The sequence below is a fragment of the Pogona vitticeps genome, chromosome 4 (assembly GCF_051106095.1).
Source record: "Pogona vitticeps strain Pit_001003342236 chromosome 4, PviZW2.1, whole genome shotgun sequence".
NCBI classification, from domain to species: domain Eukaryota; kingdom Metazoa; phylum Chordata; class Lepidosauria; order Squamata; family Agamidae; genus Pogona; species Pogona vitticeps.
In genome coordinates this window covers 96740153-96764186 of record NC_135786.1, presented here as the reverse complement: position 1 = coordinate 96764186, position 24034 = coordinate 96740153, and the positions used below count along the sequence as shown (strand labels likewise).

The following is a 24034-nucleotide window of genomic DNA, read 5'->3' as shown; positions in this document are numbered from 1 at the left end:
GCTGCTTCCCTCCCCCTTCTCCCCGCCCACGGCTTGGGCTCCTCCCTCCCACCAGTCGCGTCCGTCCCTTTCGACCCCCCGCGGAAGCTCGGCGCCAAACTCAAAGCGCAAGATGGCGGCGGAGTGCCTGTTCAGTCGGTTGGTGCCGGTGCAGATGAAGTGCCAGGGCTGCGAAGAGAGGTGAGAGAGGCTGGCGCAGCTTGCTTGAGGTGACATTCAGGGTTAGGGGCAATACTTTGCAACCCAGGCACTGCTTTTTTTTGAGGTGTGTGTGTGTGGGTCTGCCCCGCCACTTCCAGTGCAAGCCGCATTGGTTGCAGGGTGTCGGGCCAGAACCAGGCAGTTTAGCTGTTTTTCTCAAGGGGATAGAGAAAGCTGAGCCTTTAGGCGGAGGGTGGCTGTCTCCCTCCCTCTTACTGTAGTTTTTCTACAGGAAATTTTAAAACAAAACCGAGAGGAAGGCCAGAAAGCGGCATCGTTCTGGAATACAGCAAATGTGCGCCTTCGTTGTCCCGTCCTCAGCTTTGTGGTGCCTTAAAAACTTAACGGACCTGTTATTGCATAAACGTCCGTGGGCTACAGTTCACCGGCTTTGTCAATAAAATTGCCGGGCTTTTAAAATGGTGTAAGACGTGCTTTTGTTGTAACAGACGAACGGGGTTTCTGTTCCATAACTCCTGGATGTACTATGTTGAATTGATAGTGAGGAGGGATAGGTTTCGGTTGCTAATTTTAATCCCTTTCTATCGCTTGCCTGTAACAGCTGTATGTATTTACTAGTCTTTAGCATATACAGTATTAGATATGGCACCTTTCTCTCAGAGATCCTGTGCCTTGAGTAGTTAGTTATACTATGGGCAAAATTTCAGTTGACACTTTCAGAACACAGTAGCCGATCAGGTTTTCCAAATTTCTGACAGTTCTTCAAGCTCTAAAGCCCCAGAGAGTACTGTCAGAAAAGATGTGGCAAACTTTAAAAATCATTTTTAACCTTACAGGGTGTGGATCCTATACCAGACTTTAATTGTCACTTTGTTCAGCTGGGTGTTTAAATACTGGCAACTGAACATTTTAATGCCTTTTGGTTAACATTTTAATGCTTTTTTTACTAACAGCTGTTACAAATAGTTCAGAAATTTCCCTAATTAAGAGATGTAGTGGTTTGCATATGAACTGTGCTCAGGTTAGTCACCCATACAGCACTACTAACAATGTTCCCCTGTCCCCACTTATGCTGTACAGTTAAGAATGCAAGTTATTTCTTCTCATTCCTTCAGCACCGGAACATGGATCAAGTTGGGTTCCAAATGGTGTGGATCTCTGTGTGTAGAGGTTTCCCCCTTTAGATATCCATGCAATGTATAGATGCCAGAAACCTTCGAATTATGTAATGTGTGGTGACAGATTGTTTGGCTTTATGTCTCTTTTTGTATATGGACCTCCTTTGTGTGGATAATATGTGAAGGGTCCTTTTCTTGTAAGTTAAATGGTCAGTCTGCTCAGTTGTAATGAACTAGTCAATGGCAGTACCTTTCCTTTATAAGATAAAAGAGTGTGAACTTGTGTATATAGGGTTACTTTGGTGTAACAATTTTTCTTACATATGCCACAAAACCCCTTTGATATTTTTATACAGTAGTGTGGGAAATACGAACACATGAAAATGTTAGAAGTTGAATTTGTATATTCTAACATCTTTGTGTTATGTTTATGCCCATCCATGTATATTTTAACATTCAGTATTTCAAAACTTGTAAGTTAATGGTGGGAGATGCTTCTGGGGAATTATTTAATGTACAGAAATAGCTGGACACAGTATCTTATTATGTCTCGCAATCCTAATATAAAAAAAGTTTGTTCATTCTAATAATGTGAAGTCAATTTCTGTTTCAGATTTTACAGTGCAGTCTTACATATATTTATCAACAATAACTTTTACTGAATTCAGTAGGAGTTATTCCTATGTAAGCTTAGCTGAGAGCAAATATGATGGACATCAGTTGAACCTACATCTGAGTAAACGTGTTATATGCTGGCTGTCATTACTGTATTGTTAGGTTGATGAGAGGTTTCCATGTTATCTGCTGTAACAGTTATAGAAAGCCAAGTTAAATCTGTTCTCAAAACACTTTGAAGAAATAAATAACCTAATGTAGAGAAGACAACAATAGAGCTATCTTGAGAAAGATATTCTTTCAAAATGCTAACAAAATTCTGCCAACAAAAACATTGTAAACAGTTCAAAGACTTGCAAAATATTCTTCACTGATAGTTTCTTTGACGTCTAGGCTATATTTTTGTGGAAAATTTGGTTTCAGTTAAAATACAAAATATTTTGGTTGACAGCATAGACTGCAAACTTTGTTACAGCTGCACTCAGTATGCTGCCTTTAATTTTGATTTTTACAGATTTTAGTAGCTTGATTTTTCCTAGTTCAGTTTTGCATCTGATGTGTCTTGATATAATTTGTTCCTAATTTTTGATGCAGGTTTTAGCTTTTGCTACAACTGATGCAAATAAAGGAACTTGAACAAAAAGTTTCATTCAGTAAGTTGAAGAATAAACTGCTGATAGAAATTTGTTAAGAGTACAGTTACTATATTATGCTTGTTTTTTAGGCGGATAAATGTCCGTGTGAATATTGAACTTCAATCAACAACAAGCCCCATTCATAGAAAGGTGTGTGTCTCATTTATCATGTATTTATCTTAATATTAATAGAAAAGTTATTGAAGAGACACTTGTACAGCAGGCCGAGGCAAAGAGGCAGTCCCGAAACAAGCAAAATCAGGGAGCTGGACAGGAGACAGATTGTATTTGTCTTCAACGTGGAAGAGATTGTCACTCTCGAATTGGCCGCCTCAGCCACACTAGACGCTGTTCCAAGACCTCCATACAGAGCACGTTAGCATAGTCTCTCGAGACTGAAGAGTGCCTACTGATTGAATAGACAAGTAGATGTACCGTAATATTGTTTACTTCTGCAAGTAGTTTTACTGAAGTCAGTCAGTTACTATCATATATTCCTCTGGGAGCTATAGCCTTTTAGGAAGGAAATACATTTAAATAGATTATTAGTATTTCATGAAAATGCATATTATGATTGATAATAGTGGTTCCTGACTATACATCTTAAAGCAGGGTTTGGGAATGTTTTTGAAGCTGAGTGACATTCCTTGTGAGGATGGGGAGGGAGCGCGTGCCGGTGGTGGTGGGTCTGGGCAAAGCCAAACATGGATAGAATCACCTGAGTCACACACATCCATAGTCTAACTCCTCACCCCCACATTCATACCTGTCCATCTTGATTTGCACAATGATCAGAATGATGGCACTGCAGTGGATGCTGTTTATTTTTCTTATACAGAACACTGCACTGGAAATGCAGTAGTGTGCCAGTGATGAAAGAAATATATTTTTCTTTTGTTTTTAGCTAAACCCTTCAACCATGCCCCTTTCCCCCACTGGTCAGCTCTTTCCTCATGAGCAGCCCTTTCAACACTACTGTATGTTGTGTAGAAGCTTTTAGCACTTGTACTGTTTGGTCAGGTTACTCCTGAATGTATTACTTTCAAGAAATTAATTGCTTTGATTAATTCCATAATTTTTTGAAACATTTGATTTTAGGATTTAATTGTTCGGCTAACTGAGGACGCAGATCCCTTCTTCCTATATAATCTTGTTATTTCTGAGGAAGATTTTCAAAGGTAAAAAATGTTTAGGTTAATCTATTGGTTTGGATGGTTTAGATAAATCAAACTTCCAAAGTTTCAATCTGATTATTATTAACTACTGGTATAGTTCAGAAAGATAATTCAGGAATAGATAAAGTGTACCTCCATTATCACTGCTTCAGCACTCTCCCATTTCAATTTTTTAATTATTAAAAAGTTTCTTCACACTTTCCTAGGGCCCAGGAGGGCTAGTTTTATCACATATTCCCCAAGGTGTCTAAGGGTGCATCTGCACTGGTAAGCTGAATTGGCTTGATTTGCTGTCTCTTTTGCGGTAGTATTCAGTTTTTAGGTGATCACATAGAGACCTCGGATTGTTTTGGTGCCAATGTCCACACGGGCCTCAGTCTGATGTGCTTTGATATGCTGCTACAGCACCCTTTCCTATAATACTGTCTACCTGGTAATCCCAGGGTCACCCCATCCCTTTTTTTAAAACTATGCCGCAGTGATCAAATGTTAGACTAATGTATCAATGGAGTGATAAGGTGACCAGTCTGTAGTTTATTTAAAAAATACTTTGGTGTGACTAGGGAGAGAGGTTGCCATGCACAGTAGGTTGATTCATGTTGGCCTTTGCACTGAAAAATACTTCAAATTCATCTGTGCTAATTGTGGAGCAAATCCTGAACTATTTATCAGTGTAGTCACAGCTTCTGGCTGGGTTCTGTTTCAGGCTGGAAGTCCTTTAACAGCTCAGGAGCAGCCAAAATGGTGACATTGTTCTTTGTGGCCACTAGAAGGCATAAGGATACTTCTGTGTATATAAGGAAGAAAAATATTTGAAGGGGGTAGGAATAGAATGCTGCAGAAGTAGCAGTGGCTCTGCAAGTTCTAAGGATAAGTGGGTATGGCCTGTGGACCACTGGAAGTTACACACCTTTCATATAAATGATAGAATAATTATGTGTAGAGCAGTAGGCGACTTTCAAAAGTTTAAGTTACCCACCCTTGTGGACTGTTGAGGCTTGTCTTGACATGTGCCCAAAACTGTTTGATAGCAAGGACTTTGGGGGCAATTCTATTATCTGCCCCCTCCCCCAATTTGTTTAAGGCTTGTTGGAGGTCTTTTTAAAAAACCTTGAATGTTTGAAAGTCATTCCCGGCTTTAAGAAAACCGTACTGGGCATAAAAAAAAGACTGTAATTGAAAGTTGTAACATTACCCACCTAGAGGTCACAAAGGGCATTTAAAAATGTGTGCAGTGGTGCCTCGACTTACAAACGTCCCAACATATGACCATTTCGAGTTACGATCAACTCCAGTTGCAAAAATTTTGCTTTGACTTGCGGCCGGAGCTTCCAGTTACGATCAAAAAAGGCAGGGAATTCAAATTGCTAGCCGTTGGCGGCGAAGACACTGCTTCTTTGTAGCTCTTTTGCCCCAGCAGTTAGAGAGTGTGCGATCAGAGGAGGCTTTGGACTGCCTAGTAAGGTAAGGTGATGCTTTCTACGTTTTAAAAATTGTTCTGGGTGGGTTTTGCAGTGTGGTTTTGGACTGGGTGGTGGGATTATGTTTCTATGCTGTGATGGGTCTTGCGGGGTTTGTCTGCGTTTTGGTTTTTTTCCCCCATTTCTGATGGGTCTTGCGGGGTCTGTTTGCTTGTTGGTGTTTTTTTCCCTTTTCCAATAGATCTTGTGGGGTTTGTTTGCTTTTTTGTTTTTTTTCCCCATTTCCAATGGGTCTTGCGGGGTTTGTTTGCTTTTGGGGTTTCCCCCATTTCCAGTGGGTCTTGTTGGGTTTGTTTGCTTTTTGCTTTGCTTTATTGCATTTCTAAAGGGTCTTGCATGGTTTGTTTGCTTTCTGCTTTGCTTCTTTTTGCATTTACGATGGGTCTTGCACAGTGTGTTTGCTTTCTGTTTTGCTTTTTTTGCATTTCTGAAGGGTCTTGCACGATTTGTTTGCTTCCCCCCCCTCCTTTGGCCAGAACGGATTAATCACATTTCCGATGGGTCTTGCAGTGGGTTTTTTTTTTTTTTTTTTGGTATGTGTGTGATTTTTTTTTCTTTGGTCGGAACGGATTAATTGCATTTCAGTGCATTCCTATGGGAAATGGTGCTTCAATTTATGACCATTTCGAGTTATGGCCAGAGTTCCGGAACCAATTAAGTTCATAAGTCGAGGCACCGCTGTATTCAGTTTTAAAAATAATTATGTTAGGCTTGGTGCTGCTTGGGAGCTGCTGTGCTGGCAGTTGTAAGTGCTATAACCAGGGCAGTTCTTTTATCTTTGTTCTAGAAGCGTTATTAATCTTAACTAAGATGGGTATGCACATTGATGATTTTCTTCATTTTTATGTAGTTTAAAACTCCAACAGAGTCTTCTAGTAGATTTTGCTGCTTTTCCTCAGCGATTTATAGATCTTCTCCAACATTGTATCCAAGAACAAAATAAAGATATCCCCAGGTTAGTAATAAATATGCAGTATTCTCTATTTTCTTTACAGCTGTTAACGAACATAAACAACAGGTTACTTATTCAGTTTTTAAAGTTAAGAAATAAGGGTTGTCTAACTATCCAGATGTATTCCATTCCATTTCCCACCAAGTATGGTCATTGGTTAGGAATGGGCAGAGTTGTAGTCTAGCAATATCTGGAAGGCTACACATTTCTGACTCCTGCTTCAGTTACGAGCAGCAGATTCAGTAAGAAAGAGAGTGGTAAAATAAAATTGTAGTCATACTCTTTAATGATGTGGGTGGTAGTCATCTGTTATTTTGGTACCTTAATACCTCTCCTGCAGTGGAGTAAAACCTTCAAATTAGTTGTTCTTCCCATTTATTCCATTGAGCAGGACTTAATTAGATCTGTATCTTTCCCATTTCCAATTCTTGCCTCCAAGGAAAAGTACAGCTTTATTAGACTTCTTATTCCTTCAGTTGTTCTGTTTTGCATCTAGCCTTCCCATGCCAACACAGACCTTACTTTAGGGCACCCATGCCTTTACCTCACTGTATTCTTGTTTCTTTACCTTTCTTTCTCTGTTTCCGTGGCATAGTGAGAGCACTAGGCTTCTGTGAAATGGTACTTTGTTACAAGCTTTCAGAATAAAGGCTTGAAGGTTTCTTTGGAAAATCTTTATTTTGCCTATGCTGATCCGCTGTGCCAACAAGTGGCACTCTTTATGATGGGCAATTACCTTGGTGGGCAGGGAACAGAATAAGGATTTTTACTCTTCCATAACAGCTTGTACATCTGTTTGCATGTGTGCTTCACAGGTCAAAAGGCAACTAGAATGTCTTGTTATAAATATTTTACTGTCTCTCTTTAGGTTTCTGCTACAGCTGATTTCATCAGGATCTAATTTAGATCACACCCCATCTTTCTTAAATGTGATTGAGACAAACCCATTTAAGCACCTTACCCACTTGTCACTAAAATTTTTACCAGGAAATGATGCAGAAATCAAGAAGTTTTTGGGAGCCTGTTTGAAATGTGTTAAGGTAAAACCAGGATTTCAGCTACATTGTAGTGTTAATACTTCCAGTCTTTTACTATTCTCTAGATTAGTGGTCCCCAATCTTGGGCCTCTAGATGTTCTTGGACTACAACTCCCAGGAGCCTTCACCATCACCTCTGCTGGCCAGGATTTCTAGGAGTTGAAATCCAAGAACATCTGGAGGCCCAAGGTTGAGGACCACTGCTCTAGATGACTTATTTGGTCATCTATGCATAGCAGGAAGTAAAATATAAAGTTATAGGGCATCCTGCTACAGGGTGTGCAGTTGATTAACCTACTGGATCGTATTTAATGTTTCATGGTAATAGAAAGAGAAAATAAACTCTAGCTAAATTCTTTTATAATGCCAGAATAATGAAATGTGAAGGAACCTAGTAGTTTCTAATGGGAAGGAACCTAATACAGTAGAGCCCTTGACTTTTGGAACACACTGCCCACAGAGATTCACCTGGCCCCCTTGCTGGGAGTTTTCAAGAGTCAATTGAAGACCTGTGCCTTTTGTCAGGCCTTCCCACCAGCTAGTCCTTAGCTCCTTCCCTTGTCTTTCCCATCTTGGATTTTCATATGTTAACGTTTCTTATTTTATTTTTATTATTTATTTTAATCCTATCTGTGTTTTATTGTAAACCGCCCAGAGTGGATTCCTCCAGATGGGCGGTATAAAAATAAAATAAATAGTTAACTAACCTGTTGTGATTCATGTTGTGGAGATGCATTTCTAACTGATGTGCTAAACTCATACAGTTCAACCCAATATGTATTTAGTTAGATATAGGTAGTCTCTTGCAGGGTGTAGCTACACTGTTAAGAGGAATCAGGAGTTAGATAGGGCCTTTTGAAGTCAGTTTAAAATCACATGTTTTTTGTATCAGTATGTGCGTCCTCTTGGGACAATGTTTAATCGGGTTGTAAGCTCTGTTGTATATTGGGCAAGGAAGCTACATTTTAAAATCATTGCATTTTTAATTGAATTGGTTCTGTAGCTTCTGAATTTTCTGGGTCCTTCATCATGCCAACAAAAGCCATTTTCTTCTGTGGTGTTTTTTTTCCTTTTGCAGAGAATTGTTTACAGCTGCCATAAATAATCTTTTTGTTAATTTTACTTATTTTTAATATTTGTTTTATTTCTCCCCAAAATGGCATAGTGCTAGATCACTGTTACAGCTATGGGGGGGGCCACACACCATTATGATCTTGGCATCCAAAACTTAACAAACCCCACAGACACAATTTACTCCCAACACAGGCATTGATGCATGCCAAAACAGTTTTTTAAAAATCGGGATCGGGATCAATTCAAAAGAAACAATCCCCTTATAGGTGTTTGAAAAAGCTTGCTTTCAGACCAAAAATGTGTCCTTAGCTGTATATCCTGTCAGCTGATATTTTAAAATTGATTTTGAGTGTGCTATACTCAGTACCAAAACAGGAGTATTATGATGTATAGCCGAGCCCTTAGCATGGTAGAATATACTTTTTAGTAAGTGTGCTTAAACTTACAGCCTTAATTGCTTTTAAAAAGTGAGAAAGGTTGTATTGACTGACAAACTATCAACTGCTCATAGGAAGAAAAGTTGCTACTGGAAGAAAAACTTAGCAAAACAGAAGAAAATCTTACAAGACAGCTGAGCTATACCCAGCAGGTAATAGTACAATATAAATTGATTTGTAGAAAACAAACTTAAGATATCTGTATTTATTATATTTAATTGTGTGCCTTTGAATCTAAATAATAGGTTATATAGAATATATGCCACTGACTCTGGAGATAATTGAAAAATTATTTGCAAATAGCAATAGATAGTTTTAGCAAAATTAATAGTTTGATGGCACCTTGAAGAGTAACACATTAGTTGCAACATGAAGAAAGGAAGTTGAAGCTGAACTTAATCAGATGCAATTTTAATGTATTCAGGTGGTTCAGGATTGGTTTTGAAAATAATTACATGTGTTTAAACAGGGATAAGGAAAGGGAAAAGCAATTATTTTTCTAGGAGGCAAGAACTCTGTTAGGAGTTGATCTACAAAATATAACAAACAAATAAAATGAAAATATTTTTTTATTGGGATGTATCTAAAAAAACTAAAAATGTTTGTGTTCTTTTAATAAAGCTTTGACATAATATTAATAAAAACTCTTTGATTACATGCAGATGTATTGTTAAATTTTTATTTTCTTAGAGCTTGTCAGAAAAGAGCAAGGAATTGGACCGGTTAAGAAGTGAGTGGACATCTAAAACAGCATCATTAACCAATAAGCATAATCAGGAACTGACGAATGAGAAAGAAAAAGCCCTGCAGGTTTGTAACAGAGAGAAAGCTATGTGAAAGAATAGAATCCTCATATTTAGCACTTGTTAAAATGCTTGCTTTTCTTTGCAGACACAAGCACAATATCAACAGCAGTATGAGCAACAGAAAAAGGATCTGGAAAGCTTACACCAGAAGACTGTCCAACAGCTGCAGAACAGGTTGAAGGACCTGGAAATAGCCAATAAAGACCTACTGGAAAGGAGATACAAGGGCGATTCTACAGTCAGAGAGCTTAAATCGAAATTGTCTGGCATAGAAGATGTAAGAAATACTGAATTATTAAGACCTAAATCAGAAAACAATACAGTATTACAATTTGTGTTTGCTCACTATATTCCTAGTGTTTCTAATTTACATTCTGAACAGTTTTTGTTTCTAGTAATTGCTTTTTAAAAATACTTTTTCAATCAAATAGGAGTGCCAAAGAGCAAAGCAAGAAGTTCAGTCACTACGTCGAGAGAATTCTACCCTAGATGCTGAATGTCATGAAAAAGATAAAGAAGTTAATCAACTGCAAATGCGAGTTGCTGTTTTAGAACAGGAGATCAAGGACAAGGACCAGCTAATTAATACAACAAAAGAAGTATTGGATAGGACACAGGAACAAAAGGTTTTTAACTTTTTTTTATCACAGCTGAATTTTCACTTAGAGAATTTAAGAACACACAGAATTGCTATAGGAATGTAATTAGCTATGTGTGTGAAATTCCTCTTAGGTTTTTCAGAGGTAGTTTATTTTATGATATAAGACATTACTGTTTGAGAAATAAACGTTTAAAACCCCACTGAGCATATAAGCTGGCAGGGGGTTTAATTTGTGGGGAGGTAACACCTCAAAATAGTCACGTAAGAGCTCCACAGAGTTTGTTGATTCCAGGAATGTTTATTGGTGTTACATCTTCAAGAACAGAAATAAAACTGCTTGCCTTCATCTAGCCCTGCTCTGTTAGCTTTGCCTGAGAAGTAATGCTTAGGATAAACAAAATACAGTGGTGCCTTGACTTACGAACGCCTTGACCTACGAACATTTTGAGTTACGAACAGCTGCGTTCACATAATTTTGCTTTGACACGAAGGGAGCTTTGATTTACAAACACAAAAGGGTGGGAAATTCAAATCACTAACTGTATGCGGCGACAAGGCTTCTTCTTTGTAGCTCTTTCGCCCTGGCAGTTAGAGAGTGTGCGATCCTAGGATGCTGCCTACTAAGGTAAGGTGCTGCTTTATACTTTTAAAAAAACTGTTCTGGGTATTTTTTGCAGTACAGTGTGGTTTTTGGCTGAGGGGGTTGTTTGTTTTTTTGGTTCTCCCCCCATTTCCAATGGGAGGTTGGTTGCTTTTTGGAGTGTTTTCCCCCATTTCTGATGGGTCTTTGGGGCGTTGATTACTTTTTTTGGGTTCCCCCCCATTTTCAATGTGTCTTGCATGCTTCTCTTGCTTTCTTGCTTCGTTCTCTTTGCATTTCTGATCTGCTCTGTTTGTTTTCTGTGCTTTTGCAATGGTTCCTACATGCTTCCCTTGCAAATCAGAAAAGTTTTTGCAAGGGTCTGTGCCGGCTTGGGTTTAAAATGTGTTTTCGACTCCAAACTCTCTCTCTCTCCCCCCCCCCCCCCAATTGTATTCTCTCTCTCTGTCTCCCTCCTTTCTTGCCCTTTTTTAAACCTAAGTCATCTTAGGTTTACAAAAAATTCCTCCCCCTAGTGGTAGAGGATGGATTAACCGGTTTTGTATTAGTTCCTATGGGAACTAACGCTTTGACTTACAAACCGTGCCTTGACATAAGAACAAAAAACAGCTGGAACAAATTAATCAGGTTTCATTGCATTCCTATAGGAAATACTGATTTCACTTACGAATGTTTTGACTTACAAACACCATTCCAGAATAGACTATGTTCGTAAGTCAAGGCACCACTGTAACAGCCTGGTTTAGCAGGAATATTATTGCTGGGTGGCCCAATGAATAGATTGTCTCAGTTAGCTTCTGGAAGTAGAGTAAAGCAACTCTGAACAAAGTTGAGCTTGCCAGGTCTATTTATTTATGTATTATATTTATATCCCGCCTATCTGGTCATTGCGACCACTCTAGGCGGCTTAAAACACATAATACAACAATAAATATATAAAAAAAGAATTATTACACTAAATAACCAATTCTTCAAGATGGAGAGAAAATGAAAAATAAATCACAAAAGAAAAAGGGGAGAGAATCAGATTAACTGGAGGTCTTCCTGACAGCTGTGTCATTTCCTTGCCTTTTTCCAGCTGTTCATTTTCAGTGCCTTACTCCTCCATTCTCCAGCTCATTTTCTCTTCAGTTCCACTTGCTCTCACCTGTTTCTGTTCATAGCCTGGGGCTCATGGGTGGTGGGTAGCAGGTGGGCAGGATTCTGTTTCATTGTTTAGGAGGTGTTGCCATCCACTATGGCTCTATAGAAGCTCCTACCTACATCTCCTCACTCTACTGATGGTTGGTGATTCCTGGCAACTCATTACAGTAACTTAATTATGTGATGTTCTTCACTATGGCAAGTTTTAGAAACTAGAAGTATGTTGAAAATAGTTGAGTGGTTATAGATTGTATTACACTGATAGGTTTTTCAGCTGTATGAACTTTTCATATGTCATGTTTTAGGTTAGACCACTGGTTCTTAACCTTGGGTTACTCAGGAGTTTTGGACTGCAACTCCCAGAAGCCTTCACCACCTGCTGTGCTGACTGGGGCTTCTGGGAGCTGCAGTTCAAAAGCATCTGAGTAACAAAGGTTAAGAACCACTGGGTTAGACTAAGGCATTCAAAAGTAGGATTCTCAATAAAATTTGAAATGATCCACCTTAGGAATATAAAATGTCCTTGATGTTAGTTTATAATATTTTGAAAGGCAAACCTGGAAGAAAATGTGGACCAGAAACAAAATCAGATAGGAAAACTGGAAGCAACACTGAAGTCACTATCAGCTGAACTCCTTAAGGTTTGTTCAACCATAAAGTTGCCTTTTATGAGGATCACAACGTCATTTTACAGTGTCTTAATTTAGAATTCTATGAAACTCTTTATTTAGGCCAATGAAATAATAAAGAAATTGCAAGGAGATGTAAAAACCTTAATGAGTAAGTTGAAACTGAAAAATACAGTAACAATTCAGCAAGAAAAGCTCCTGGCTGAAAAGGAAGAAAAGCTACAGAAAGAGCAAAAGGAATTACATATGGCTGAAAACTCTCTTCGAGAAAAAGAACAGGAGGTAACTTAAGAGTCTGAATTTTTTTAGTAGTTACTTAGCCTCCATGCACTCTAGTAAAGCATTTTAGCCTCCAGATGCACTTCTGTTTTATAGAATTTTTGCAGACATAGGTGTAGGCTATAGTACAAAATCATCATTTGCTAGGTGTATGAGATCCTCAATATAGCCCCAAAAGCAAGAGTTGTGGGTAGATAAGACGGGGTTTTCTGTAGCAGCACTCCAAGAGTGGAACTTTTTTTCACAAGGAGAAAAGGTTCATTCCCTGTCTGTTGAGCTTTGTGAAAGACAGCCAAAAGTACATTGTTTCAAGGGCCTTTGTTTTTCAGAGGTTTTTTTTACAACTAACTTTAGAGAGGTTGGGTTGGATCTGCTTTTACAGAATGTTTAGCAGTCTTTATCTTCAAAAATAATTATTTTAAGAGGAAGCTGAACCTGTTGTAAATAGCTTTGAGAATTCTAGTACGCAAAAAAATAATAATGACTTAAATAGTCAAGCAGGCAAGCAAGCTTTAGTCCATTTAAAAAAATCTGACAGATTAGTTGGCTTTTTTGCCATTGTGCAGATTTTGTCATGGCTGATACAACGTACAGAGAGAGGTACACTTTCATTATCCTTAGGTAATTTTTGATTTTATTACAGCTTGTATTTTCCAACCAGGGGTGTTTGGGTGGAATGCATTTCGCTCTACACACATAAGCACTCCTCTGGACATGAGGGATTGTAATATTCTGCAGTACATTGGAAATCCTATTTAGTTCTGAAAATACAGTATACTGCAATTTGTGCAATGCAGGTTTGTTTATCCAGAAGTGATGAACTCTTTCACTAATGCTAGATACATATCTTAAAACATTTTTACAAATGCTATCTACACAGAATTTAAAATGCTATATTTTATATATATTATGATGTTGATTTTTTATTTAGAACAGATGATTTTTACTTTAATAGAGTTTAATAGCTTGAACCATATTTTTGTTAAACTGAGTAGAAAATTACTTATACAGTATCTGTGGTTTTAAATCAATGTGAAGACTTGACAAATTTACTAAATTAATATGAACAAATGTTAATGTGCTAATATTTCAGGTGTCCAAATTGCAGGAACAATTAGAAACTACAGTTCAAAAACTAGAAGAAAGCAAGCATCTTCTCAAAACAAATGAAAATGGTAAGTGACTTTTTTCTGTTAGCTTTCCATTTCCCTAATAACTGATCTTGTTAAAGTTTCAGAACTGAACAAATAAAGTTGATATGAGAGACATAACTTCTGTTTGGTTGTAAAGTCTGTCTTCCTTGGTCTCTCTTCTTCTCTACCTTCCTCTCCACTTTATATATTTAGTAACTGGTAGATTATTAATGGATCCTATATTCTGTGCAAAGGCTACTAATAGAGATGGGCATGAACCTTGATTCAGAGGTTTGTGCCAGTTTGTAAGCCTGGCGTCACAGGTGCTGTGTGTTCCCTTCTCTCACTTCCTCAGCTGAATTCTTCCATTCACCAACCAGAGCGTGCTTCTCTCCTCCTGCTCCCTTAGCTATTCAGCCAGTCCCTGGGCTTCCCTGCCTCACCTCCTTGGCTGATTGCTCACTGAGACAAGGAGGTGGGATAGGCAACCCCTGAACAGCCGAAGAGTAGGAGGAGAGGAGCACGCACTGACTGGTGAGTAGAGCATTAGTCAGGAAGGCGGGGGAAGGGAACAAGGTTCATGCCCATCTCTAACAATGAACCTTTCCTTCCCCTATCCTCCTCATTCACAGGAAGCAATTTTACTCTGTGGCTCAACCTGCAATATAACCAGATCCCTGTGAACAAACAGAGATGGGCACGAACCTTGATTCGGAGGTTTGTGCCAGTTTGTAAGTTTGGCACTACAGCTATCGTTTGTCCCTTCCCCTGACCAATTCCCCTCTCACCAGCTGGAGCACCCTACTCTCCTTCTCTTTGGCTGTTCAGCCAGTCCCTGCTTTGAGATTACAAACAGGCACAAACCTCCAAACTGGGGTTTGTGCCTATCTCTAACTACTAATTCTGTTTGGTTACATAAATGGTTTCAAGGATATGCTGATCCTCAGGGATCCCTGTGGCTGCCACTTATTCTTCTGTACCCCCATGCTAAGGAGGTAGCACTAGAATGCTCTTGGTTTCTTCTCTGTCATATACCACCTAATTGTTCTCTGTTTGCAATAAACAGTGGTCCAAAATCCTGTTAGGTATGTCTGTCGGTGTTATGAAATTGGCATAAATCTCAGTAACAAGTTGCCATGAGTTAAGCAGTGTAGGCATTCACTGTTTGGCCCACAACAGCAAATGCCTATGCTAATTTCTTAACTTGCATCTATTTGTTGCTGAGACTTACTCAGATGGAGTGTTGCTAGCATAAAAATATAATAGGCTTCTTCTGACCAATAGCTGAAGGATTGCTGAAGTATGGTTTTTCTACTTCTCCTTCATATCTAAGATTACTAGTAAAGCATGAATAGGCAGCTAGGTGCCATTCTGGTGTTTTGAACTGAAATGTGTCTAGAAGGGCTGGGACTTTTGGAAAAAATGAATTTGGCAGGAACCTCCCCGACTGAATTATGGAACTGGGAGGCGTAAAACTAGTAGGAGATAGAGCAGTCCTCAGGTTTCCCTGCAACTTACAAAGGTTCATGGACATGGATGTGCACCTTTGTGCGTTGCAGGGGATCCTCATGATTCCCACAGTTCAGTGGAGCACTTTTCAGATGACTCAGAGAAACGGCATGGAAAAGGCGTGGATGTAGGAGGACCATGGTACCACTTGTTGGTGTGATGGCTCCCAGTTCCATAATTTGTTCTGGGGGTTCCCACCCAATTATGGGACTGGGAGTTCTTTTCCCCCAAAAAATGTCCCATACCTAGTGCATAATTATTAATAATTTGTTGACTGGACACCAGACATCAAACAGTAGACATTCTTCAGTCTTGGGAGACTATGGTAATGTATTCTGAATAGAGGTCTTGAAAAAGCATCTAGTGTGACTGAGAAGGCCAATTGGAGAGTGACAATCCCTTCCACACTGAAGACAAATACAATCTGTCCCCTGTCCAGCTCCCTGGTTTTGCTGGTTTCGGGACTGCCTCTTTGCCTCAGCTTGCTAAACAAGTGTCTCGTCAAATTGGGAGAGGCCGTGATGCACCGCCTGCCTCCAGGCTGAATGCCGAGATGTCAAGGTTTCCCATCTGTTGAGGTCCGTTCCTAAGGCCTTCAGATCTGGCTTGCAGATATCCTTGTATCGCAGCTGTGGTCTCCCTCTGGGCTGCTTTCCCTGCACTGATTCTCCATACAGGAGATCTTTTGGAATCCAACCTTCAGCTATTCTCACAACGTGCCTAAGCCATTGTAGATGTCACTGTTTCAGTAACGTATACATGCTAAAAATTCTAGCTCATTCCAGGACTATATTTGGAACTTTGTCCTGCCAGGTGATACCAAAAATGTGTTGGAGACAACGCATATGGAACACATTCAGCTTCCTCTCCTGCCGTGCACAAAGGGTCCAGGACTCACTGCAGTACAGGAGTGTACTCAGGACACAAGCCCTATAGACCTGGATCTTGGTATATGCTGTCAGCTTCTTGTTAAGCCATACTCTCTTAGTCTAGAGAACATGGTATCTGCTTTGCCAATGTGTTTATCCAGATCGACATATAGGGAGAGAGTGTCAGAGATTGTTGAGCCAAGGTACACAAAGTCATGAACAACCTCCAATTCTTGTGTGGATATGATAATAGAGGGAGGTGAGTCCACGCCCTGGCCCATGACTTTTGTTTTCTTCAGGTTGATTGTTAATCCAAAATCTTGGCAGGCCTTACTAAAACCATTCATAAGTTGTTGGAGCTCTTTGACAGAATGGGCAACAATAGCTGCATCATGTGTTTAGTCGTTTAGTCGTGTCCGACTCTTCGTGACCCCATGGACCAGAGCACGCCAGGCCCTCCTGTCTTCTACTGCCTCCCGGAGTTGTGTCAGGTTCATGTTGGTTGCTTCGCAGACACTGTCCAGCCATCTCATCCTCGGTCGTCCCCTTCTCCTCTTGCCGTCACACTTTCCCAACATCAGGGTCTTTTCCAGGGAGTCTTTTCTTCTCATTAGATGGCCAAAGTACTGGAGCCTCAGCTTCAGGATCTGTCCTTCCAGTGAGCACTCAGGGTTGATTTCCTTTAGAACTGATAGGTTTGTTCTCCTTGCAGTCCAGGGGATTCTCAAGAGCCTCCTCCAGCACCACAATTCAAAGGCATCAATTCTTCGGCGGTCTGCTTTCTTTATGGTCCAGCTCTCACTTCCATACATCACGACAGGAAAAACCATAGCTTTGACTATTCGGACTTTTGTTGGCAAGGTGATGTCTCTGCTTTTCAAGATGCTGTCCAGATTTGTCATCGCTTTCCTCCCAAGAAGAAGGCGCCTTTTAATTTCAGGGCTGCTGTCTCCATCTGCAGTGATCATGGGACCAGCAAACATGAGGCTGTTTAAACCATCGTTAAGTGAAACAGGGGACCCAAAATTTAATCGCTATGCGAAGCATGGTCCCAACCATCGCTAAGCAAAAATTGCCCATAGGGACCATTGCTAAACGAAGCGCAAAAACGCTCCAAAAAAGTCGTTGCTAAGCGATTTTGTCGCTAAATGGAGTGCTCGTTAAGCAAGGCACCACTGTAATAGTGTTTGTGTATTAACAGTGGCAGATTAAAAATAGTAATTAAAGGAACTGAAAAGCAATTAAAGGAACTTAAATGCTTGTTTTGGTTTTTGTTCTGTAGTCATCACTTGGCTGAACAAGCAACTGAATGAAATTCAGATGACAAAGAAGCAGGAAGCATTAGGAATGTCTACTTCTCCTAGCAATGTCATTTCAAGAACTGGCAGTTCACCTCACAGTATGGTAATAGTACTACAGTTGTTATGAATATTTGTGTGTCTGTGATACTAACTTGTTCTGATCGGTACATGATACTAATTCCATGAGTTCAGGAACAGCATTTGTGCTCACATGCTTTATTCTGGCTCCTTTCTCACTCCCTTGCCATACACTGATCTGATTTTCTAAGTATCGGGGTGGGGGAGTATATGATTTCAAGTCCCATGTAAATGGATAATAGTATATTTGCTGAATTTGGGGTGTGCCTGTTTTAAAGATTAAAAAAGAAATGAAAATTACTTAGGAATTGTGTTTGTGCTGCTACTGTTTTGGCTTCATACATCTTAATTCTGTTTGACAGGTTGACAGCAGATTCCCGTTTTTGAGCTCAGGATTGAACTATCCTATCTCCCCCTTGCTAGCTTTTCAAGGTCTTCCAGATGCAACAGGTGCTAAAAGCACTCACCAGCAGGCTTCAGGAGCAAAGGCAGGCATCTTATATATCTTTTACAATATCTTTTACATCCTCTTACATCTTTTCAAGTTAGTTATGGTTGCTGCACATGCAAGATATAGTATGTAAAGCATGTTCAAATGTTATGCTTTAGCAAACATAATTGTAGCAGGAGAAAAGTGTTTTGGCACGTGAATGAGTCAAACTTTTTCACTTGTAGCCTTTGCTTGCATTATTAGCAAAGCTTTAAAAAACCAAAAGAACCCAACAAAGTTCCACTGTTGCCATGGTAAGCCAAAATCCTCGAGATCCTTTGAATAATTTTATGTTCCTCCCAACTCAGCCCCTGCAAACAGGGAAATCGATTTCCTAATGAGGGATTATTATATAACTTTGTCTATCTTAAATAGAAGTGAGAAGCCTGTGTGAACTATGCCTCTCTCTTCACTTTAGAGGGGAAAGTTAATTTTGTTTGTTGTCCTTAAAGGTATACAGAGAGGAGCTGAGAAAAGCCCATTCATTTTTGTAAATGCTCTCTTCCTTTGTTTAAACAGGAAGGTGACTTACAAAAGCCATGCAGGTTCCATGAGAAAAGTTTTGGATTATCCACTGTAGGAATATCAGTGTTCAGTTTTGTTGTCAATCGAATTGTTTTTGTGATAGCCAGTTAATGTACAACTCAGTTTAGGAAAGACAAGTGGGAAAGTTCACTTAAATATGATTTTAAATAAGTCTCTGGTGTTGACTACTGAAATTGGGTGCTTCCATCATCAAAGTATATTTATTTGGCAGTATATTTAGGATGGGTCTTCTTAGGCTTATTTAAGATACAAGGCATCTTGGGTATGGAATTATTAAGTATATGAAACATTTTAACTATCTCAGCAGGTTCAGTTCAATATGCAGCTTCCAGAGACTAACAGATGTGCAGAAACACAGCCAGCAATTCCTTCATTGATGTGTCATTTGACGAATCAAGAAAAGTGAGCACTTTTGTTGGACTTTTTAATGTCTGTTACAACAAATAATTTATTTTGATATTAATATAAAAATATAAAATAGATCTAGTAGCATTGGCTGGAATCCTATTGGTGTTCACTTATGTTTTGCATATCTCGCTGCATCTAATTGACAGGATGCTAGGGCACGTGTCTGTCCTGCAGTTGGCTGTGTGACCAGATGTGTTATTAGGACATGGCTTGGCACCTTGTCAATTAACTGGATAGTTTATGCAACCTTTATGTGAACACCAGTAGGATTTTAGGTTTTATCAAGATTTTATTTTCATTCTGCAAAAGAGACCCAAGATTGATCTCTTGGAATCCTGCACATGGCTGTGCCCAATTCCTTTTTATGTGCGGGAGCAATTCATCACTACCAAGCCCATGGCAAACTAACTGTATGGCAGGAAACCACATACTAATCCATCCTGATGTTGTCTGTTTTCCCTAGCCATTCTGGGTATGACAAATCCCTTTGAAAGGTATTTCTTGAATTCCAAACTACCCTCCATTGTTATAAACTCTAGAAGCAGCATCAAAGGAAACTTGCCTCCAAGGTTTAATGTTGACTGACTTGATGCAGCCTTGTTGCCAAGACTGAGGCTCAAGGTGGTTAATAACAAGAGTAACTTTGAAAAAGGAAAGAAATGGAAATGTTTCAAAGATATAATCATAATATGCAAGCAAAGTATGTTGATATAAGAGAAAAAACCCACCACCATAAAAAAATGTATCAATTAAAAGCAACTAATGGTGCATTTAGAGTGGAAGGCTCAACCCAACAGGACACAGTTGTTGCCCAGGTGATGCCCAGATATGTTCACAGTTGCCCAGATGTGTTCACAGTCCTGTCCTTATCCCATAAATAGGAAAGATGGCATTTATTGCCTTATCCGCAAAAATAAATACAAACATTAAAACTCAATTCAGAACTATCATTGTATACAACTACTCAACTATAAAGGGCTACTCACCATTGTGGCAGTTGGAAAAAAACATTATTAGAGGCATTAAAAGTTCTAGTGAACAGGGTAGACTTGCCTGCCAGCTAAAAGACACTGGGAAGATCAATCTTTGTGTGTTCCATGAAAAAGCATCAGTTTCTGATTGGTGTCTGAAGGAGAACATCTGGAGAAGTCTTGTGCTGATGGTATTAGTCTACCAGGCATACTCATACAGTAGCAGCTTCCACATGGCCAGTTCTCAGATCATTTACACACTTTGCGTTGTGTGTCAGAAAGAAATGAGAACCCAATGAAGCTCTAAATATAGATATATGAACATGCTGGCAATTTCAGTAGATAAATTGCAGGTGTGTGTACAGACGTGACAAGTGGGATTTTAAGCTAAACAGGATGACCCACCTTGGATACCCTAAAATGTTTTTGACAAATTCTTCCCATTCAGAATTGGCTTATCTTATGGTGCAGTGTGCTTTTACCCTCAAAATATGTTGAATGTTTGGGACTGTGGAATTAATTACTAGAATCCTTTGGTTCTTTACATTATTTATCTGGTTATAGAATAAATGGGATGGGGCCTGAGGAGTAAGAGAATGCCCCTCACACACAGCTTATTGTAGAAAGACAGAATTTTAGAAGATGAGGAATGAATAAGTTGTGGTCTGAAGCTTGCACTATGGGTCTTGAAAATAGACCAGATTGAGGTGGGCAGATTGTTAATAATTGCTTCTTAGTGCAACTTCTTCTCTTGATCAGTAGTGAAAACTTGGGATTGGAAGCAAAGTATCTGAAGAAAAGGGAAGACAGCATTCCTTTACGAGGACTCAGCCAGAACACATCTCATAACACAGGTAAACATGCATATTTAAGAGAACTATGATAATGTTAATGTTTAAAAATCTCTGAAGATGTTAATTAAGAACTTCTCTTTCCTATTGTTAGCAGGGCATGTAAAGTCAACTACGCTGAAAAAATCACAAATACCATCTAAGCCTGTAGCACCTTCCAGAACTTCTGCTTACTTTCCTGGATAGCAGATAACATATTTGTTAGGTACATTGTTATCATTTAACTGCATTGACTAATAAGTGTCAACATTCAATTTTTTGGTAAACCAATAAAATACTTGTAAGAATTGTGGACAATCAAAAATGGAAAGGTTGCAATTGTCTGGTCTGTTTTAAACAGTCAGATTTTTATACATGTATATTTCCTAACACTGACTTTAGACCAAAATTGGGTAATTGAATAATAATAATTTATCTGTGCCCCAAAACCTCCCTCTGGGTTATGGACCTTAGAGCTGAAGGAAAGCATCTTGGGAAGCTTTTTTCTTCTAAACCTTTTGAAGTCCCACTGCATTTAAGTCTTAAAAACATCAGTCACAAACTGAGTTATCAGCTCTTTGAATATTACCATTAATTACAAGTATATCAAGCATGAGTAACAGTTTTTGAAGGCTGTTCTTGACTGTAGTTTTAGAGGTTGTATAATGGCACAATTGCATGACTTCATTGGAGATTTGAACATTGGAAGCCTGTGGTTTGTCTACATGGCTACAGCATTTAAAGAATCATTAACAAAAAAGTGTGATTTTTCATTTTAATGAGTATGTATACTTCAAATGAATTTGCAAGAGTAGCTTAAGGAGGCTTTTTTACAGTGCCAAAACTGAACCCCTTACAGGAATGTGTAACCCTCCAGATGTTGTGGATATGTAGTTACTATAACTTCCAGCCAGCATTGCTAATGTTTGAGAGATGAGTGGAGGTTTCCATCAGCACTCCCAACAGTATTTAGTGGGCTGCAAATCCTCCCAGGCTTGCTTTACTTGCTGTTTTCTTAATCTTTTTGGACCAATTCCTTGGCTGAATATATTTACGTTCATAGCACAAAGATGTTTTAGCACTTATTTTTAAAAAATGTATATGGCAAATCAAATCTTGATTCTTTCCCCAGAAGTCATCTGTAGTATAAGATGCTAGACTAGAGTCCAGTATTGAACATATGTCTTGTTTTAACTGTAGAACATCTTAAAATTTGTAGTGTTCAGAACTCACAACAATACGTTATGTAAAACTGTTGTGTAATGCAGAAAAAAGTCTGTAGTGTTTTGGCTCCTTTATATGCTGCAGTTTTGATCCTTCTTGAGGAAGCTATTTTCTTTCGTTTCTGCTCCTGATCACTGAGTGACTCTTGGGAATAGTCCAGCAGGTGTGCTGGAGGCTGAAAGGGGTGAGAAAAATTATGATCCTGCCCCCACTTCAGGAAATCTCTGCTTGGATTGTGTTTCCTATTGTTAACACAAGGAGCTCTGTCATTTATGTAGAGTCTGAATGCAACTATTGAAACCTAAAGGAAAATCAGCAAGAATGTGGGATATGTTCCAGTGAATTTAAAGTACTTTGAATCTCCATTGAAAGCTATGAAATTCAGCACATTTTAATTCTGCATGAAATCAAAGGGGCTTCAAAGCCCCTGATGGTAACTGGAAAATGCCCAGTGCTATTGTCATGGAAGTTTTAACTTGCATAATTGGATCTGATTTCACTTTTACTTTCTTCTTCAGATACTTTCCCAAACAGAACTACTGTGCCTTTCATCTATTATAAATGCTACTATGGGGTTTAAAAACTGAAATGAATTAGCTTTTTGAGTTCAAATCAAAGTATTTTATACACAGATAACAGGCAATTCTAATAGTTGTGCTGTATACTCATTTTGAGTAATTGTTTTAGTGGCACACAGGTGACAAGTTATGCTGTATAATACTACAAGTGTGTAAATAGAGCTGAAATAATTTGAATGTGTACAGTTGAACCAATTTTTGCAGTGTAAAATTTGTATATTTGTCAATAATCAGAATGCAGTGTTTGTTTATATCCTCTTTTCAGAAATCTTCAAATAAAAGGAAGTCTAATTCTCACCAATAGTATGTAGATTGAGATGTTTGAAATATCTGATGGATTAGCACAGATGGATTAGAACAAATTTATAGCCATGTGCTTTGGTAGAACTCAACAATACTACTTGTTATTCCCAGTATATGGTATAGAGTGCACATAGTTGGTACTGATGGTAGACAGGAAAATGAGATGGAAATACAGAAAATATTGATATGACAATTACATTAATCTTGTTTGCTCACAAAAGTGTTCTGGTAGCACAAGCATCCTTTCATAAAATATGCAAATTAATACATTATGTGCTAAGCAATTTATCATATTACATGCATTAATCTGCTTTGCTACTGCTAATTTAGGCTAGCAGCAGCATGAATTGATACTCTTAACATGCTGCTATCAGTACTTTCTTCACTGAACTGTGAAGCAGAGGACTGAATACCTACCTGCTTAGGAGGGGACAAGGCAGCTTTAGTGCTTACCCAGTGGTGTGTGAAGTTAACTGCGTGAAACTGATCTTAAAAGCCTTTTGTATTTTGAATAAACTGCTGCCAATTTTAATTAAATATCACATCCATCATCTACTAACTACATAAATATTGGAGAATGGCATCAAATATATCTCCACCTCCAAGATGAAAATGTTAAAATAAAGACTGCACCGGACACTTTTCACTTTCTGCTATTAAAGAATGGGCACCTCTGCTAAATTGTTACACACAGAAGCTCTTTCAGGACCATCCCATTCCTATCAAACAGACAAGTGACTATAGTTTTTCTGCAGGAATTTAAGTCACACAACTGATGCTCTCTATGGTCAACTCAAAACCATTTCAGTTCTGGTCCGATAGAGGTTTTGCAAAAGCCAAACTTAAAAAGAACCCTAAACAAAATATTAAGGATTTCTTTTAGTTGTTCCCAACAGATTGTGCCAAAGGTAAGCAAAGACTAGTTGTTGCATCTGTTATGAAAGACAGCACAAATACAGTACCTATAAAAATAAGATTAAAACAGTTAAGATCATCTACTTACAAAGTATTCTGCTCTATAGTATAATCTCAAATAATGTTTTTAAAAA

At 38.8% G+C, this 24034-nt stretch overlaps 1 protein-coding gene across 7 annotated transcripts; it reads left to right on the top strand.

Annotated features, from left to right (window-relative positions):
- The first annotated feature begins 35 nt into the window (after positions 1 to 35).
- SASS6 (SAS-6 centriolar assembly protein) lies at positions 36 to 22983 on the top strand. 7 transcript variants are annotated; one of them, XM_072998001.2, is made up of 17 exons: positions 36 to 180; positions 2620 to 2680; positions 3629 to 3708; positions 6037 to 6141; positions 7007 to 7178; positions 8761 to 8838; positions 9377 to 9496; positions 9578 to 9769; positions 9924 to 10118; positions 12389 to 12478; positions 12569 to 12748; positions 13839 to 13920; positions 17539 to 17660; positions 17998 to 18123; positions 18979 to 19073; positions 20813 to 20904; positions 20996 to 22983. In XM_072998001.2, the coding sequence occupies exons 1-17, from the start codon at positions 113 to 115 to the stop codon at positions 21085 to 21087; spliced, it is 1950 nt and encodes a 649-aa protein (XP_072854102.2). In that variant the 5' UTR covers positions 36 to 112; the 3' UTR covers positions 21088 to 22983. The 7 variants fall into 7 exon arrangements, with proteins under 7 accessions (XP_072854102.2, XP_078247910.1, XP_020644305.2 ...); XM_078391784.1 differs by having other exon boundaries at positions 20810 to 20904; positions 20999 to 22983; XM_020788646.3 differs by having other exon boundaries at positions 20810 to 20904.
- Positions 22984 to 24034: the final 1051 nt, after the last annotated feature.